This window comes from Acytostelium subglobosum (genome assembly GCF_000787575.1).
Source record: "Acytostelium subglobosum LB1 DNA, scaffold: scaffold1, whole genome shotgun sequence".
Taxonomy (NCBI): domain Eukaryota; phylum Evosea; class Eumycetozoa; order Acytosteliales; family Acytosteliaceae; genus Acytostelium; species Acytostelium subglobosum.
The window spans coordinates 174,025-192,268 of NW_012236531.1; the positions used below are offsets into that span (position 1 = coordinate 174,025).

General features: G+C 43.0%; 7 protein-coding genes across 7 annotated transcripts; all 7 read right to left on the minus strand.

The window, feature by feature from the left end:
• Positions 1-14: 14 nt before the first annotated feature.
• On the minus strand, positions 15-1,273 carry SAMD00019534_000780 (hypothetical protein; the record flags this gene model as incomplete). Its single annotated transcript, XM_012903511.1, has 2 exons — positions 15-1,158; positions 1,227-1,273. 2 exons carry the CDS (start codon positions 1,271-1,273, stop codon positions 15-17), a joined length of 1,191 nt encoding a protein of 396 aa, XP_012758965.1.
• A 4,161-nt stretch (positions 1,274-5,434) lies between these two features.
• Positions 5,435-6,126, minus strand: SAMD00019534_000790 (hypothetical protein; the record flags this gene model as incomplete). The annotated part of the gene is made up of 2 exons (XM_012903512.1): positions 5,435-5,487; positions 5,649-6,126. The coding sequence occupies 2 exons, from the start codon at positions 6,124-6,126 to the stop codon at positions 5,435-5,437; spliced, it is 531 nt and encodes a 176-aa protein (XP_012758966.1).
• Positions 6,127-7,216: 1,090 nt separating this feature from the next.
• SAMD00019534_000800 (hypothetical protein) lies at positions 7,217-8,038 on the minus strand (the record flags this gene model as incomplete). The annotated part of the gene is made up of 1 exon (XM_012903513.1): positions 7,217-8,038. One exon carries the CDS (start codon positions 8,036-8,038, stop codon positions 7,217-7,219), a length of 822 nt encoding a protein of 273 aa, XP_012758967.1.
• A 441-nt stretch (positions 8,039-8,479) lies between these two features.
• Positions 8,480-9,152, minus strand: SAMD00019534_000810 (hypothetical protein; the record flags this gene model as incomplete). The annotated part of the gene is made up of 3 exons (XM_012903514.1): positions 8,480-8,594; positions 8,668-8,942; positions 9,018-9,152. The coding sequence occupies 3 exons, from the start codon at positions 9,150-9,152 to the stop codon at positions 8,480-8,482; spliced, it is 525 nt and encodes a 174-aa protein (XP_012758968.1).
• A 332-nt stretch (positions 9,153-9,484) lies between these two features.
• Positions 9,485-11,227, minus strand: SAMD00019534_000820 (hypothetical protein; the record flags this gene model as incomplete). Its single annotated transcript, XM_012903515.1, has 1 exon — positions 9,485-11,227. One exon carries the CDS (start codon positions 11,225-11,227, stop codon positions 9,485-9,487), a length of 1,743 nt encoding a protein of 580 aa, XP_012758969.1.
• A 3,389-nt stretch (positions 11,228-14,616) lies between these two features.
• SAMD00019534_000830 (hypothetical protein) lies at positions 14,617-16,014 on the minus strand (the record flags this gene model as incomplete). The annotated part of the gene is made up of 1 exon (XM_012903516.1): positions 14,617-16,014. The coding sequence occupies one exon, from the start codon at positions 16,012-16,014 to the stop codon at positions 14,617-14,619; it is 1,398 nt and encodes a 465-aa protein (XP_012758970.1).
• A 361-nt stretch (positions 16,015-16,375) lies between these two features.
• On the minus strand, positions 16,376-17,763 carry SAMD00019534_000840 (hypothetical protein; the record flags this gene model as incomplete). The annotated part of the gene is made up of 2 exons (XM_012903517.1): positions 16,376-17,024; positions 17,096-17,763. Coding segments are annotated over 2 exons (1,317 nt in total), but the record flags the coding sequence as incomplete, so codon positions are not given.
• Positions 17,764-18,244: the final 481 nt, after the last annotated feature.

The following is an 18,244-nucleotide window of genomic DNA, read 5'->3' on the forward strand; positions in this document are numbered from 1 at the left end:
CATCATATAGTTGTTTAAAAGACATTCTTGGACTTTACAAAGGTTTGCCTAGACGGTGAGTTGGGGAAGTAACTGGCTCCATCGTTGGCAAAGTAACAATTGCTCGGTGATGATGACAGTGATGAGTGGATAGGTGATGAAGATGGAGAGGTGATCGAAAGTATCGATGAGAATGATGCCAAAGGCGGCGTGAACGAAGATGGATGGCTATTGGACAGCTGTGGCAGTGGACGAGGCAGGGGCGAGAAGGAGAGCGGATGCTGTTGTGAAGGAGTTGGCGATGTCGATACGTAGAGTGATGTACATGGTGAGTTATTGCCAGCGGCCAATGATGCCGACAGCATGCTACCATCACCTTGGATAAGGGAGAAGTCACGATAACGTTTGGAATGATGTTGATGTTGATGTTGATGATGATGTTGATGTTGTTGTTGTTGATGATGATGATGTTTCATTGATGTAGACAACATTGATGGTCCCCCGCCACTGACACTACCACCACTTCCAATCACTGATATTGATGGTAGATGACGAGATCCCTTATCATCAGACACGCTCAAGTTGGATATTGATATGTTGTTGAACTTGTCTATGTATCTATCTTGTTGTTGGAGCTGATCACCCAGCACTGTGTTGTGGATTGGTGATGAAGATGCCGAAGATGAACTTGGCGAGTTGATATCTGATAACAACAATGGATTATTGTTGTTGTTGTTGTTGGACGATGATGTATGAGTTGATGACACTCCATTGTTAAGTATACTTCTGTTTCCTGCCAGATGGAAAGTGCCTCCTGGACTCTTGACCTGTTGCTGAGGCAGATGTTGTTGTTTTGGTAATGTATGAGCGATGGGCTTGAAGCCACTTGCCACATCTTGTACTAATAGTTGCTCATTGTCCATTGCCACACCAGTTGATTTAGCCAGCTGTGCCAGCGTAGACTTGAGTTCCCTATTCTTTTTTAGAGAATGATCAATCTTCTCCTCCAACTGAGCGATCTTCATATTAACCTCACTCTGTGACATTGTAAGTTTCTCAGTGTTGGCAATTAATTGATTACGTTCACTTTCCAACTTCTCCACTACAGCCTCCAGTTTATCCAAGTAATCCTTCTTCCTCTCTCTATATTGTGCAGCAGATTGTCTATTCTGCATTTGTCTACTCTCAAGTTTTGTAAGTATATTGTATTATTGATGGTCCTTTGGACGAGTCCTCGTCACTCATACCTTATCCTTTTCTTCTTGACATCGTCATGGCCATCCCCATCATACATCATTCATTGTAGGTGAAGATGGGAAATCCATTGTTGGCGGTAATCATGTCTTGTTGTTGATAGGAAGGAATATAATGTTCCAGAAATTTTGGAAAGTCAGCTGATAGAATGATGATCACGTGATTAGGTGTGTATGGTAAACGATGTGAGGTGATGATGATGGCGAAGATGATAGTGACGGTGACTAGTTTGCTAGCTTGTTAGGGGAATGGACACCTTGATGGAGGGGAATGGGGAATAATAATAAATGATGATAATGAGACACCTTTGGTTGAATAATGATGTAGTTGTGGCTTTGGTTGATGGAGATCAATGGTAACCAGCCAGCCAGGCCAGTTGGTTAGGTAGGCAGACAAGGGTATGGAGAGAGCGCGCGCACGAGCACTGTTAACAACGCAGCGCCTCTATTTATGTCCTCACGATCACTCACTTACTCACTTACTCACTCATAAACACAAAACCCCCTATTCACTCCGATGATTGAAGTTGATTGATGGATTAATGATGGATGGTTGGTTGGATGCTTTTCAACACCCCTTTGAATTACATCATTACCGGAAGAGAGCAAAGCAACAACACACTGCCACACTACCACTGGAAACAGCAACAACACTACCAACAAACAATGGTTGGTTGGCTGATCACATTTGATAAGATGAATGTTGTTGATCATCTGAGTACAATAGGATTGTGAAGTATTTATGGATTGGTGCGACAATCAAACAAGCACATTGTGCTGATGTTGACACCCATACCACATCCATCCATCCATGTGATGAGTGTTTAGTTGATTGAACCACCTTTAGATGCCACTACTTCAAAGGCAATGACCACAGATGTACATTGGATATATAACACACACACCCCTACTTATATGGTGGTTGATCAATCACTCACTACCACCCATATTGGTATTCACCCACAACAACAATGATGATGATCGATCACTACCACACTCACTTCTTAACATCAATGATTACTTTCCATAAAAGGGTGGATGTGGTAGTGATCACTTAAAGCAGAAGTGAATTGAGTGTATGTGTTATCAATGCGTGTTAGTATTGGTGTGTTAGAGTTATAGAGACAGAGTCATAATTCAAATAAAGTCACTGACAATCCACTGATTGATGTGTATATGCATGTTCAATAATGAAAAGATGTCCTGAAGTAAGTATTGCCCAAATAATCACATAACACAGAGTTGTGTCATATGTCTACCATCTTGAATCAAAATTTACTCTTGATCAAATAATAATTAAAAATAATAATAAATATCTATTAGTTGGAACTCCGGAAAAATCCCATGTATTTAAAGTTCCCTCATTATGTCTTGGACACTCTGGTCTGAGCATACCTTCAACCCCGACCTAGATGACAAGATGAAAAACGAATAATCATACATACATTCATTCATTCTATTAAACAAAGAAATAATGTATACAATAATTGATGCCAAAACAACTTTAGCAGATTCAACACTAAAAACATGGAAGTGTATGGAATTGATTTACGATGTTGTAAGACGAGGTGTGGCAGGTGACATAAATTTGTGGACAACAGGCTCTCCCTTCCTCCCATTCATGAAACTTCGCCCTTTCAAATGGTCAGACGATCAGTTGTTCATGGATTTTGTCAACAGAATCACACCAGGCAATGCAGTGGCAGTGATCATCAATCAATGTACATCACCACTCAGCCCACTCTTCATTCGAGCATTCTCCAAACTAGGCGCAACAATCATCAATAGAGTTGGCACACTGTCAACACCATGCTACTGTATGATTGGTCACAAGGGCATGCAACCTGGCGCCGCACTTGAATCATGTGGCGACCCTCTGATCAAACCAGTCATTGTTCGACATGAATTTCAATCATATGGAACTGAATACTTGATCCCTCATTATGAACTTGGTGATGATGGATTGCTCAGCCCAGTTTTGAAATATGATGGATGTTGGAAACCCTGTACAATGAGGATTGATGGAGTCAATGTGATCGCATTTACGAAAGACTTGGAGATGGACTACCGAAGAAGTGTTGCCTACAAAACCTTTAAATCAAACGAGAACAACATGTTGTGTAAATACCTTGATTCGATACCCAATGACACTATTGTACTATTAATGACAAGAGGCTCTGAAGCCAAGACAACTTTGGAACAATCACCACTTGCAGTCGAGCGAATCAAACAACTTTTCTCAAGCCAACACATTGATGAATACATGTCGTCTTCATCTTCAACACAAGGCCATTGTTGGTACATTCTATCAAAGAAGTCACAGATATCATCAATCCCATTACTTGAAGGTACCTCAACTGACATTGCAAGACCTTGTCGAGGCTCATACTATAACAATGGTTATAATTATGGTTCAGGCTCTGGTAGATTCAGCATGACATTGGCATCACAAGTTGGAACTCGTAAAGACGATTTTGATTGGCCACCAGGTATCATTACAATGATAACAAAGAGTGAGATCAATGGAGAGGTGTTGGAGACAAAGAGATACAACATGGAGTTACCAGGTGATTATGGATCAAATGAGTTGGTCAATGACATCCTTAATAATCTAGCAGTTGGCACGATGGCTTTGGTGACTACCGCCAATCTACCTTCATACTTTGTCATTTCTGACAGGTTGGCATTTGCACTCAGCACACTTGGAGCTCAATGTTCATATGATATCAATGGTGGTGACAAGAGTTGCTACAGTTTGATTGGAAGGAAGGGTGCTGCGATTGGAACAGTTCCAGAGTTGTTGTCCAATGGTCCTACTTCACTCTTTGCCAATTTTCAATCCGACTGCTCTATCAAAACATTCTTTGACGTTGATATCACACCCTCATCTCGCTCAAATGTAAGTGACGCGTTCAAATACAAATTGGAGCTATCCCAATCACTCGCTAACCCACTCAATCAATCAATCAAAAAAGAGTAACCCAAGATTCAGGATCAATACAAGGGAGATTAAGAATGAATCAACAATGATCGTTGATGGAATCAACATTGTCACAATCAATCAATACAATGGAAGTGTGATTGATCCTGGAAGTTACAATGATCATTATGATGGACTTGATCAATTCATTTCCTGGTTACCTTTGGGCACCATCATCCTCATGGCAACCTCCACATCAACCAATGGCACAGCCTCAATCTCACCTCAATCTCGTGCAAGTATCAGAGATTATCTTGGGTCCACAGATATTCTATCGTTCAACAATTTCAAACAACAAACATTTTGTTTGATTGGTGTTGTTGAATACCAAAAGAATAATCACCATCGATTGATTAGTGAATGTTTATCACCATTGGTTGATAAGGTCCATCAACCATCATGTCATATGAGAGTACCATTCCAACCTCAAAGCAACAACAATAACATGGATATTGATGATGAACAGAATGGATACACAATCAATCTCAAATCATTGATCTCTTCAATCTCAAGTATATCAGCGAATGGATGTGATTATAGACTACCATCAGACAATGTACATGGCCACAAGGAAGTTATATTGATAGACCCAAGGAGTGGACAAACAACACGTCTGGACATATTATCATTATCAGATAGTTGGGAATCATTCCATACAATGTTACAAGATTTGGAGAATGGTACCATTGTTATCATGTCCATTCACAAGTCAATTGGAAGTGCTCAATCTAGAACTGCATTACATTCATCAATGTCATTGATTGGTGCATGCAAGTTCATCAATATCAAACCAAACTCTTCATATTGTGTGATTGGAATGAAAGGGACAACTCCTGGATCAGCAGTTGAGGCATACAGTGAAGATGGTGACCAATCATTAAGTATCTCGGCATGGATACCAGAGACATTCAACTCACCATTTGAAGAGCAATTGGAGTTGGATAGGAGAATAATAAGAGATCATGTCAGAGGAAAACTTGAAGATGACGGTATCTATGAGGAAGATGAAATTGAAGATGAATATCAAACCCCGACACCTTTTGGATATATTATTAATCATCTAGGCGATCAACAATGTCTGTTTCAAGTTCCTTTGCTCAACTACTATGTAAACAACATCAACCCAACTTGAGATTGTCGATACATTCAATTAAATCTTTATTCATAAATATAATAACTTTAAGTTTAATTGTTCATTGTTTTTGGTGCCTTTTGAGGGGGTTTACCTTCGTTGGCGGTCTTCTTGGAGCTTGGTCTTGGGCTGGGAGTTGGTGACTTAGAGGTGGTAGTTAATGAGGTAGTTGATATCTGTACGAATAAATCATCATAAATTGACTGGCCAAATCTTGGATCATGCGAGAGATTAATATGTCTTTGTTGGACCTGTAGGCCTTCACCCCTCTTGAGCTTTCTCTCCATCACCCAGACATAAGTACCTTGCGCCAATGAGTCGTCCTTTCGGAAAACAATGACCAAGACAACGTCATCCTCTATACGATACTTGATTTGAGTGTTGTCATTGTCTAGGAAGACTGAGTTTGCTGGTGCCTCATTCTTGAGTGCCTTCCTTATAACTCCGTTGGCCTTTAGACCCGTAACTCCAAGATCGACACCTGCCTCCTTCTCCTGAGTGTAAGTTCCATTAATGTTTCCTTTGATCACAACAGTCAGTTTGGTATCAGAGCTGTTGATCAATCCAATCTTGGACTTCTTAAGAGGTCCAAACTGGCTCCCTTGAAGGAATACTGACTTTACTCTTGGTCTTGAGCCTGAGAGAGGAGGAGGTGATTGTTGAGTATCCAATACAGAGCAGGCTTGAGTTGACAGGGGAGGCGATGGGGTTGGGGAAGGGGAAGTTGGGAGTGATCCAGAACGAGTCTTCAATTGTGAGGTACTTGATGAGGTGGTTGACATTGATGATGTAGAAGTGGAAGTAGGGGAGGCGGGTATTGGAGTGGAGATGGGACGAGTCTTTGGTGTTGGTAGAGGAAGTTTATAGACTGAAGGAGAGTAGTCAAGTGGAGGAGGTGCTGATGGTGATGGGGTTTCAGAGGTCAGATCATTGTGATGGTAGTGTTGAGGAGAGGGAGAGGTTTGATAATAATGTTGATGATGATGATGATGTTGATGATGTTGATGATGTTGGTATGGTGGATTATAAGAAGGTTGAAAGTTTTGTTGCTGAGGGATAGGAGGAGAATGAGTTTGAAATATGGGTTGTGGAGCATATTGAGGTGAATGTAATGGTGAAGGAGGATAAACTATTATATTATTATGAGATGGTTGATATTGGGGTGGACTTTGGAATACATTTATAACAGGTGGAACTACATGGACGACAGGAACCACAGTATTTATATATGTAGTATAGACTTGATGTTGTTGAGACATTGTCTTGGCGTTATTATATGACATTTATATTTTTTTGATTGATTGATTGTTATTTGTTTGATTCCTCGATCAATTGAATTCATTATCTTTTAAAGATGTCTTTCCATTCAGAAACAACTGGATATTCTTCCGACATCCATCCAAAAACAGATCCAATCAATCAAAACCGAATATTCGTATCCCAAATTTAAAGTATAAGCCTTGTCTGGGAATAGACACTCCCAATGACATCCAACCCAACTCATGAATTATGCTGACACTTGTCTATAAATCGATCATAGTTGTCCTCGTGACCAAACTTAATGATATAAAAATAGAGTGTGGCCCTTTTGGAGGTCCTTTGTCCTTTCGCATGACCTGCCACACCAAACCCATCCAAATTGCAAAAGGAGCTGTTTTTAGCAGTTTTCAAAATTGGCAACTTACAAAGTTACTCGCGATGAGCTGGAACGGGAACCTGGAAGATGGTCAGTCAGTCAGACTGACTGATGATGTCGGTCATGAAGAGATGTCGGCCTGAGTGATCTAGTGAGTATTTGTTCAATCACACATACTACATTTTATGTTTGAATGATTGATTGAATGACTGATGGACATGATGACTGATCAATTCTTAATAATAACCTCTAGTTGGCATCTTTAACTCTTTGTCCACGATGGTGATGGTCTTGCCAGTGTCGACATTGACGTGCAGTTTGTAGATCTCCCAGTCAAAGAACCATGATGTCTTCTTGCGTAGTATGGCCTCGATGTGACCATCCTGTGCTCCGCCATCATTGGACTTCATCTCAATGTCCTCGGGTGCCTGCACGACGACCTCTCCCTCCTTGGGGGGCGGGGGCACGAAGCGGCGGATGGGAATGGTGAATGAGGCGCTGCACTCGGTGCCGCCCTCCTCCAGCGAGATGGTGCCAATGATTGGGTCGGTAAAGCATTCGTACCATTTCAGCGGAGCGACCACACCGCCAAAGCACTGCATCGACTCGAGATCGCCCTTGACCTTGTTCATGACGATGCGATAAGGCATCGACGACCTTAGATAGGACTCGTAGAAGAGGAATCCAATGGTGCCCACAATGACACTGGTGAACGTTCCCCACTTGAGTCTATGGATGACTTTCTCCTTGAATGTCTTTTCTTTCTTTGGTTCCTCTTCTCTTTGTTGTTCTTGTTGTGTTTCTCCATCTGCTGCTGCTCCATCCTTCTTTGTTTCGCTGCCTTCTTCTTGTTTTTGTTGTTGTGTATCTGGTTGTGTTTGTGTTGTAGATGGTGTGGCTGTTTCGGAAGGTGTTGATGGTGTGGTCGAGGTAGTTGATGTACTTGATTCCTCAGTTGTTGATGAAGTTGGTGGCTTTGTTGTTGTTGAGCTATATTGTCTGATGAATGATACATTGAGATTGTTGTTGTGTGGCATTGATGATGATGTTGAGAACATTGCACTCCTCAATAATGATGATTGAACATTATGTATCTGTTGTGTTGAAATCGATAATCTTCTAAATAACATCGTTGTGTTGTTGTTGTTGCCAACAATCAATCTTCTACCTGCAGCTGACAATAACATGTTATGTTATAAATATAAATATATCTGTCTTTAATTGTATACGTTGTAAATAATGAATGAAAGAATGAATAATCAGAGTCCCGACTCAATCAATCTCTGGCACATGTGAATGAACACGCGAATCATTCGTTGTCTTGGTGTCAAAAAAGACGACCAAGCACATGAGATGATGTTTTTGCAAACAAGGATCATCCACATTAATCAATGTTGTTTGGTGAACTTGGCATTCTTGTTACTTTTGCTGCCAGTTGGAATAAGCAATCCTCCAATGGCAAATATACAACTTGTGACTAGGTATGCATATTAGTATCATCAAGCTTGGTCATTATAATAACACTTACAGAATGTAATGTACTTGAACAAATCGAACCAACCTCCATAAAAGAGATAGTTTAACTTTTGTTGTCTTGTAGCTCCATTCTCATACCTAGAGTATGAATGAAGTGAAGTGATGTTAGGTTGAGCAAGATAGTGAGTGATATGTGAGGACTGACACTTACATTACCAAAACTTGGTAGTGAACAAAGTTCTCGGAAAGATCACTTATCATGTATAATAGTGGAATGAACATTAATAGTTTGAATGGCTTAGTGTTGAACAATGGATAAGAGAACGCTTGTAGTGATAATAATACACCGGCTATAGTGAATGGTAGTACCACATCATAACCATCGGCATACATCGACTTGTAAAGACTCCTCTCATATCTTGTGAATTTGTCCAACTCTGCCAGTCCCTCCTCTGCCGTGTATCCTGCAATGAATGAGTCCAACATCTATATATGTTGTAGTTATAAGTAAGTGCCGAGAGTTTCAAAGACATGTTGTGTATGTCTCTTGTGTTTACATACCCTGCCATTGGTCACCTTTGGTACAAGTTCGACATTTAAGTAGTAGAAGATGTAGACCGAGAGTGATAATGATGTCACTAGCAACAAGTAGCTTCGTGAGTACTTGGCCAATATATCAGTTATTCTATATAACATTGTTGATTGAATGATTGATTGAATGATGGTTGAATAAATGAACATCATCTGATTAGCAATTTAAAGTATCTCCCCAAACATGGTGATGTTGCAAGTTGCGGGCGGTAGTTTGGTGGCAAAACATTCATCCTCTTGCCAAAGGACTCATTGATGAATGGATGTGAGTCATCATTGACATGTAACCATGACCATAATGTAGTAGTAGAGCAAGGTATGTATTGTAATAAATAGTATAGGTTGGTCATTTTTATTATGAACATGTTGGCGATGCTTGGCATCTCTCGAGTCTACATACACTAGTGGCGTGGACATCCTCACCTCAATCACATCAATCACGAGCATAGTATAGAGTTGATGGTGATTGATGATCTTTGTTCATTGGTCATGTCTTCATCTCCACCACCTTGCTTTGGTTGTTGCTGTTGTTGCTGCTGTGGTTGTTGTTGTTGTTCTCCCATGGACACATCTCTCAGCTTCTTGATTGGACTGCCACCGCCATTGGCACCACCACTGCCACGTCGTTGAACAAGCATTTCAAGCTCGGTACTGCCACCCATTGCGTCGTCGAATGATCTCCTCTTCTTGATCGACGAGTTGTCAACAGATTGCAAATGATCGATCAGCGATGATGAATGTCCACGCGATGGGGAATGTGGAGGCTCGAGTGAGTGACGTGGGGAGAGGTGGTGTGGAGTGGACGATGGTGTATGTACAGGTGACGAGTAGCTATTGAATGACAGCATTGGGAGTGATGAGTGAGGGTGCTTGCTGTTGCTGTTGTTGCCGCGGCCAGGCGACAGGCGTCCAATATCTGTGTTCTGTTGTTGTTGTTGTTGGTTGTTGTTGGCTACACGCAACTGCTGTTGCTGTTGCTGTTGTTGTTGTTGTTGTTGTTGTTGAAGTTGTTGCTGTGCATGATGATGTTGTTGGAACTGGAGTTGATGTTGTTGGTAGTGCAGCGCTACATGCTCGCGACGGGGCGAGGAAGTGGGCGACGCACCAAAGATGTCGGGAGTCTCATCACTGGACAGCTCATCAGAGGGTGGCGGAGTGGTCTGGTCTCCCGTAGGCTGGCCTGGCGAACCATTGTTGGAAAAGACGTGGATCGATGTGTTGCTGTAGAAGAACTCGCCGGGGATGGCATCCATCTCGCGCAGGTATCCAATGGCCGAGAACAGGACGGTGACGTGGAAGAGGTTGGGCATGGGGTCGGCCGTCCACATCTGGATCGTGTTGGTGAATGAGTCCTTGTCGTAGTTGGTGAACTGATTGAAGTAGCGGCACGTGCGCCAAATCAGATCCTTGTACTTGGGCGTCAGCTTGTTGAGCGCCGGCGACCACGTCAGCAACAGCGCCAGCTGGGAGAATGTCGACGACAGGTCTGTGCTCCACACCGACGGTGTCTTGCCACCTGCGGTGGTTGCGATCGTTGGAAACTCGGTTGCGCCCAATGTATTGGGCTTGGTCGCCAATAAATGTTTGTAAGATGCAGTTGCCAAGGCTGTCGAGGGAGTTGAGTGTGGCTTTGGAAGTTTGTTTGAGTTTGTGTTTGTGTTTGAGTTTGTGTTTGAGTTGGGAGTGGACGTGGTCGATGCGGCGGCCATTTGATGACTAGTGTGTACAGATTGTTGTGGATGATAGTTGTTTGGCGAAGGCGATGGAGAGTGGTTGGGAGACAGCTGGGCCTTGGGCACGCGAACACTGGTGGGTGGCGCAGAGATACCTGGTATAGAGAACATTGGTGACACTGGCGGCAGTACAGGGAAGTCGGCTGGATGCTGTGTTTGGGCCTGGACAAAGGCGGCGAAATATGTCTCGATGTCCATCAGGTCGACCGAGACCTCGCCCAGCCACGACTCGATCACTGGCGTGAACAGCTGATCGTATTGGCGCTGTGGCTTGCCCATCAGCTGGAATATATTTGACCATACCAGCTGTCTTATCGATGCTGGACAAGTGTCCACCACCTGTGTATATTGCTTCAGTGCGCTCAACAAGTTGGCGTAGAACGACACTGACTCGTACCTCTTAAAGGTAGGTGAATAAAACATTGCATCATTGACTGGTGTCTCCATGATGTTTATATATTTAGTCTGTATATTTGATATTCTTCAGATTGTTTGATTGATCGTGTTCTGGAATAAGTCCAAGTGAATAGTAAAGTATGAGTATGAAGTATGAGTATGTTTGATCGATTGATCGATTGAACGATTGAACGATTGATGGATGGGTGACGAAGCGAGTGAAGTTAGAATAAATAATATAAATATATATATTACACCAAAGTTGGAAATAAATGGAATGATTGAGAATGAAGGATGGATGTGAGGTCGGGAGGTATTGGATATAATAATAGGGATATTTGTTGTCGACAAAGGGGGCTTGTGATTCCAGGTCCGAGTCTCAAACACACACAAACACATACAAACACATACTAACACATACTAACACACAAACAATCAGAGATATTTGATAGATATGCGCTTCTTGTTTTATGGGCTGTGATGTGTGCTAATGTGTTAATATCCTAATTTGTATCTCTCTCGGAGGTATGGAACAAAGAGGGAACAAGGAAGAGTGTGTGCTTGCATCATCATCAATCACGGTCCGATAGGCAATTGCAAGTGAAGTGTAAGCCTCCTTCTTCGGCTGGTATTGGCTGTTTGCCAATGGGCGCCATTGTTGTTGTGTGAAATGAATGAACATGCTGTGGCTGATGATGACAAGGGCCGAAGTAGACTGTTGGGTCACACGAAAGTGCGGGACTTTCAAAAAAAAAAGAAAAACAAGTCTCTCTTGTGTTTGTTTGTTTGTGTGTGTAACATGTCATTTGGATGTTTCTGTGCATGATTCCATCGAGGAAGGTGGTGGTGATCAGCCGATCGGCTGGACTAGGCTAGTTGCTAAACTGGGCTACATGTTGTTGTTCCGTCATGTATGGGTGATACTTGTTTAACTTCACAATGCAAGTCAACAATATCCTTGATTTCCTTTTACGAGCCGATTGACTGATGGACGAGATTGACGACCAACAAGATTGTTGTTGAAAAGAAAATGAATTGTTTACTTTGATAACGAACGAACGAACGAGCAATAAGGACCCAATGATGACGAACATGTTGATGTTGATGTTGAAGTTGATGTAGATGCTGATGATGTTGATTGATGTTCAGATAAAGAACTTACACATACAGATATATTTAACTTGTTATAATATATTTATAAATTAATCAGTGAGTGCATGAGTGAGTGCGAGTGAGATTTAGTGATGGAGTGAGAGTGATTGATTGATTGATGGATAGGAATGAATGACACGAACGTGGAAAGTCCAAAGACGACAGACCAGACAGACTGGCTGATTGACTGGCTTAGTCTTGATAAAGATAGTCAAGCAGGAGGAGGATGGTGTTCGCGTGAGTAGGAGTGGCACGGTGACGGTTTGATTAATTAATATGAATGGATGGGATGATTGGATTTGGTTGATGACGATGTTGGAGGAGGGATGAATGCACCATTCCGAATGTCTGGAGACAAAAAAGAAGTAGTAGGATACCTTCCCCTTGCTTCTGAAAGCATCCGACTATCCTCAAAAGGACACAACAACAAACAAATAAGTACCTGACCTTGCTGCCCCATCTCAGTGAGGCAGGGGTTACACACGCATCAACTTTGCTGGCGCGGTGCAAATAGGTAGGTAGTCAGTGGACAGTTGGATTCGTCGACTTTATCATCCCGTCAGATATTTAAAATAAAAGGGATAAAGCATTGACTGAAAATGGCTGGAAATATCTAGATTGATTGTCGGAGGTTTGAATTGAAATCTAGATTTTTCGGACTTTGTGTGTTTTTTGGTGTTTTGTTTGTTTTGTTTGTGTGAATCGAATCGAACAAAGTGTAATGGGCCTCGAGTGGTGGGGTTTGATTGTCGCGTCCCAAATCAAGATAATTACAATGAGTGCCACCGAGAGTTCCAGAACAAATATAGACGGTTATATTTATACTATGTATGTTTTGGTCGGTGTATGAATGTGGACTGAAGTGATGATATTGAAAGAGTTATATTATCTGTATTATTGATCATGATCATTATTATTTGTTGATCGACATGTTGTTGAAGTTGTGGTCGTTGTCATTATTTTTGTTTGTTTGCAAACAAACATCAATATGAAACAAATATTATTCAAAAGAAAAGTTGAAGGAATTATTGATTGGATGATTGAACGTTCGAGACACTTCGTTGAACATCATCAACCCCTTTGGTTACATATTTGTGATTGTATAATGTGTTGGTTGTGATGGTCTATAATTGATACCTGGAGTTGGTTGGGTCTATTGGGTATGGGACATAATTGTTGTCCCATTGATGGGACACTAAATCAAATATATACTTACATAACTAAGTCTTGATCCAATGTATGATTGATTGATTATTTTACAACAATATAAATAATAATAATAGATTAAGAATGAATTAGTTGATGAGGCAAATGTGAATAATAAGTCAATTGCTTACAATGACCATGTAAAGTTACTTTGAGGTTGAGGATACCAGGACTCCCCAACAATAATAATAAATGAAAGGTTCGATGGCATTCTAGAGAGCAGAGAACATTCACCCAACAACAACGGTCTCAAACATCACCAGGTGCACCTTGTCCCAAAATGAATGGATTGATGGATGAATGAAAATATCCCAAGATTCTTGAAATCGTCAGTCGTAACGAGCTTAGATAAGGTCACATCAGCATGTTGGCATTGCGATAGGTCAGGGAACAGAAGATCAGACCCGTGCACCTTGAAATCCTGCTCTACATCTAGATATTAACAGTTAATAATAGCTTAGGATAGGACAGCCAATCATGGAACACACACACACACACACACACACACACACACACACACACAAACGAATACCAATCATCTGATCAGATGATGACACAGCGGACGGAGATATTACCAAAAGGATATTTGTTTTTTTCATTATTTACAACCAGGTGTAGCGGCTTCATTCTGTTCGCGATGGTGTTGTATGTGTGTAGTCTTTGTCTTGCTCGCATCTATGCCCGTACATGCATCCGTCCATTCGTCTGGTCTCCAATCTTATCGGTCCGTCAAGGTAGGCTTTTGTGGCGCGTCACCAATCCGTACAATCCCATCCATCATCTTCCGGTCTTCCGTCCAGGTCCAATCCATGAAGTGAAGATGACCCGCTCCGTCCCGGCCCGGTAGGTCTTGTGAGTATTCGACCGAGCATAGTGGTGTGATGATCATGCATGCTGCAAGGTTTGCTGGCTCGTCATTGAAGTACATCGTTGTTGGTCGTTGGCTTGATTGATTGCATGAATGAATGGTTGGTTGAGTGTTGATTGATTGATTGATTGAGCGAGGTGAAGCTCACAAACTACATTCCAATGAATGAACAGAGAGAAAGCAGGGTCGTGCCTTACTACCCTGCCCCTGCAGCTCATTTGCGCTTGTTGTTGTTGTTATCCTGGTTGCGTATCAGCTCAACCAACAGCTCGATCGACTTGCTGACTGATGACATGTCGCGCTGTATCGACTTGAGTATGATTGTGAACTGGTCGTTAGACTCGCTTTGCAGTGTGTTGTTATCTTTGTTAAGATTGGCCTCTGATGTAGCCCGCTCCATCGTTTGCAACGTTGTTTGCATCTCTTTCTGAACGTCTTGAATTGCTTTGGTCTTGGCCATGGCATTGGCATTGGTCTCTTCAAGAGTGATGGACGTCGACGTGGCACCATCCCCATCCATTGACAATGGAGCTATTACCACCTTGTTGCGCTTGCTTGTCAACGTCTTCCAAGTCAGTCGCACATCTTGATGATCGCTATTGTGTGTCTTGTGATAATGTTCGATGAAAGAGATAGTGACAGGATCGCTAGGATATCCACATCCAATTGGTGTCTGAAGCTTCTCTTGCAACGCCGCGATGGCACGGTCACGCTCAACCTTGGCAATTATCGATGCGGCCGACGTAGCAATATACTTGTCATCGGCCTTTGTCTCGCATATAATATCAAACTCTGGCGAAGGGTATTGCCTGACAAAGGGTTGCGCAAACTTGACATTGTTGCGCTCCAAACTGTCCAGCTGAACAGTGAATCGCCAGCCCTCCTTCATGGAGGCCATGGCCTCCTCTTGATGCTCATTCATATCCATTGCTGTGGTAGTGGCAGTCTTTGTCGCCAGCACACCGGCAGCGTTATAGTTCTCCTTGAGATAGTCTGCCGAGCGCTGGATCAGTTCAAGGAAGATCTCGGTCTCAATCTGGTTGAGGGTCTTTGTTTGACGCATCCGGTCAATGTCGCGAGCCTCCAACAGGTAGATGGTGGTGTATAGTGCATGCTCCTTGATCACCTCGTATAGTTGTTCGCGTCGTGCTGGTGACAATCTTTTGCTGTCCATCACGCCCATCGCTCTGAGATGATGCTCGGCTTGTTCATTGAGTGATACTGCGGCGATGACCAAAGGCCCCAGTACAGCACCCTTGCCCGCTTCATCAATTCCAATTGATGACACCAAGTACTTTGACCTCTCCATCTGTTTCTTTGCTGCCGCTGCCAAAGCATTCTGTTTAAGTTGTTCTGCCAACGATCTACGTCTTGTCTGTGCAGGCGTCTCCATCATCAACTCGCTTGTTAGTTGAACATGTTGAATGATTGGTGGTGACTCGTTGACTGAGGGTACTATAGTTTGCTGGGCGGCTGAGGCAACAGCAGCAGCGGCGGCAGCAGCCATGGACTTCTTTGACCTTCTTGTTCGCTTGACCTTGGTAGGAGGTGTAGCTAGAGATGGAGTATCGCTTGGATAGCTCTGATGCTCCTCAGCAAGTGCTGGCTCCATCCATGATGCTGATTGAGAGTATAGTGTTGTGTATGATGTACTGATGTAGGTATGTCGATGATGCTGTACATTATTATTAAGTTGTGGCGACAACAACAACCTTATAGTCTGTCGCCCTACAACATGATGTAGTCCCGACAAAGAGTTAACATGTCTCACAATAGAATGAAACATTATAACAACAACAACTACTACTACTACTACTTGTACTAGTATCTGTATGTATTACTTTGAATGATGAATGATTGAATGAATGCGCAGGTCGACATCACGTCACCACTTTGAACTCAAACCCTTGGTCCCATAAATTAACATTTTGTGATGGACCTGGATTGATCGGTCGGTGTCGGTATGTTTATTCAGAATCGGATAGTACAGTATTGTTGTTGGACTTCATCAACTTGAGGATCTTTGAGAAGATCTTCTTGTTGGCATCCTTGGCCCACATAAAGTCAAGATGTTCATAGGTCTCCTCCTCGTGGACAAACACTACCTTGTCGCGTGGCAAGTGTCTGAGCAGAGCCTTGGTGTTGGGCAGCGTGTCGGCACCGCCAAAGAACAGCGCGCACTTTGTGAGTATCTGGCCGGGATGGTAGCCGGGGATGACGCGGCCGTGGTATCTGTGCGGTTGGTTCGAGTTCTCGTTGGGTGTGATGCCCAGCAGCATGTCGTCAAACATCTGGAATCGATTGGTCTGGATGATCTGGAACCAGTGTACGACGGACTTGACGCTGCTCGTCGAGAAGATGTGTGAGTAGAGCATGGGCTTCTCCTCGGGCGACAGGTTGGTCGTCTGCCAGTTGAAGAGGAAGTTGATTGCCCAGTCGATACATGCGACAAAGAAGTGCTTGGGCAGTGTGTTGCGCCAGAAAGTCGTCGAGGGCAGCATCGACTTCTTGCCAAACAACAAGAAGATGAAATCTGGGCGACTCCTTGCCAATGAATCAATCATTGGATTGCTGAATCCCTTCACAGTTGCAACTGGTGCCAGCGCAATGAAGAGGTCGACTCTGTTTGTTTGATTGTTTGATTGATTGATCGTTAGCGAGTGTTCATACAAAGAGCGAGGACTACTACTTACTTGCTTGCCAATGATGTGTTGGTGCTGAGTGCAGCCCATCCTTGGGCTGTGCCCTGGGAGAAGCCAATGTATGTGAGCGACTTGAGCTTGGTCCTGTCGATGATAAAGTCCACGATGCTGGGCAGGTCGTAACGAACCAGCTCGTCGAGTGACCAATTCCAGAACTTCTCCTGGTCAGGTGAAAGAGTTGTATGCTTGAATGAGTACTTGTTGCCACGATTGTTGCCCAGCCAAACGTCGTATCCTGCGTCGGCCAGGATGAATGGCAGACTGTCGTTGGGGTCCGAGCGACACAGCCACGCCTCGGACGTCTGCATGAAGCCGTGCATGATCAGCACGGCTGGCTTGCCCGACGGTTCGAACAGCTCGCTGTGGCTGACGCCGAGGTCGCGCGGCGACGCTGGTGGTGAGTCGAGTGGAGAGGTGAATGCGCGTGGGCCAGTGATGCGGTGCAGCATGAGGATGTATCCGTCGGGCGTGGTGACGTAGTGTTCCTCGACTGGATAGCCACGACTTGTGATCATCTCGATTGCATCGCGCTCCAGGTCCTTCTCGGCCTCGGTGTATGCACTGCTTGGACGACGAGGAATTGCCGATTCAATGTATGATGAGAATGGAATTACGCTCATCACTATATACAAACCGAATCGAACTATCCTCTCAACAATCAATATCGCCAGTGTTAACCAAAGTTGACTCCATCTCCACAATGTCTTTACTAATCGTAAGAATACCATCATAATATATTGATGTAGTTGTAGTTGTTATAGTTGTTGTAGTTGTTGTAGTTGTTTAAATGAATGAATGTGAATGAATGAATAAATGAATGAGATATATAAGAATGAGATGAGCTTGTGAGATTCTTGAATGGTTGGGAAGAAAGAGATGTGAGAGAAGGGATAGGACATACTTTAGATGAACCCTAAACTCAATCAATCTAAAGCAAGCAAACATGTGATTGAATGACCTGAGTGTAGTGTGTGGGGTGGTGAGTGGGCGATGGGGTTTCGGTTGATCTCTAAAGATCAAAAGTGTGGTTAATTACATGTGGGTGGGTGTGAGGTGATGTGAGACGACAGTTATTTATAACTTGTTGTCAACAATCAAACAAACAAACATGAACGAATGTTTTTCCCGACTGACTCAATC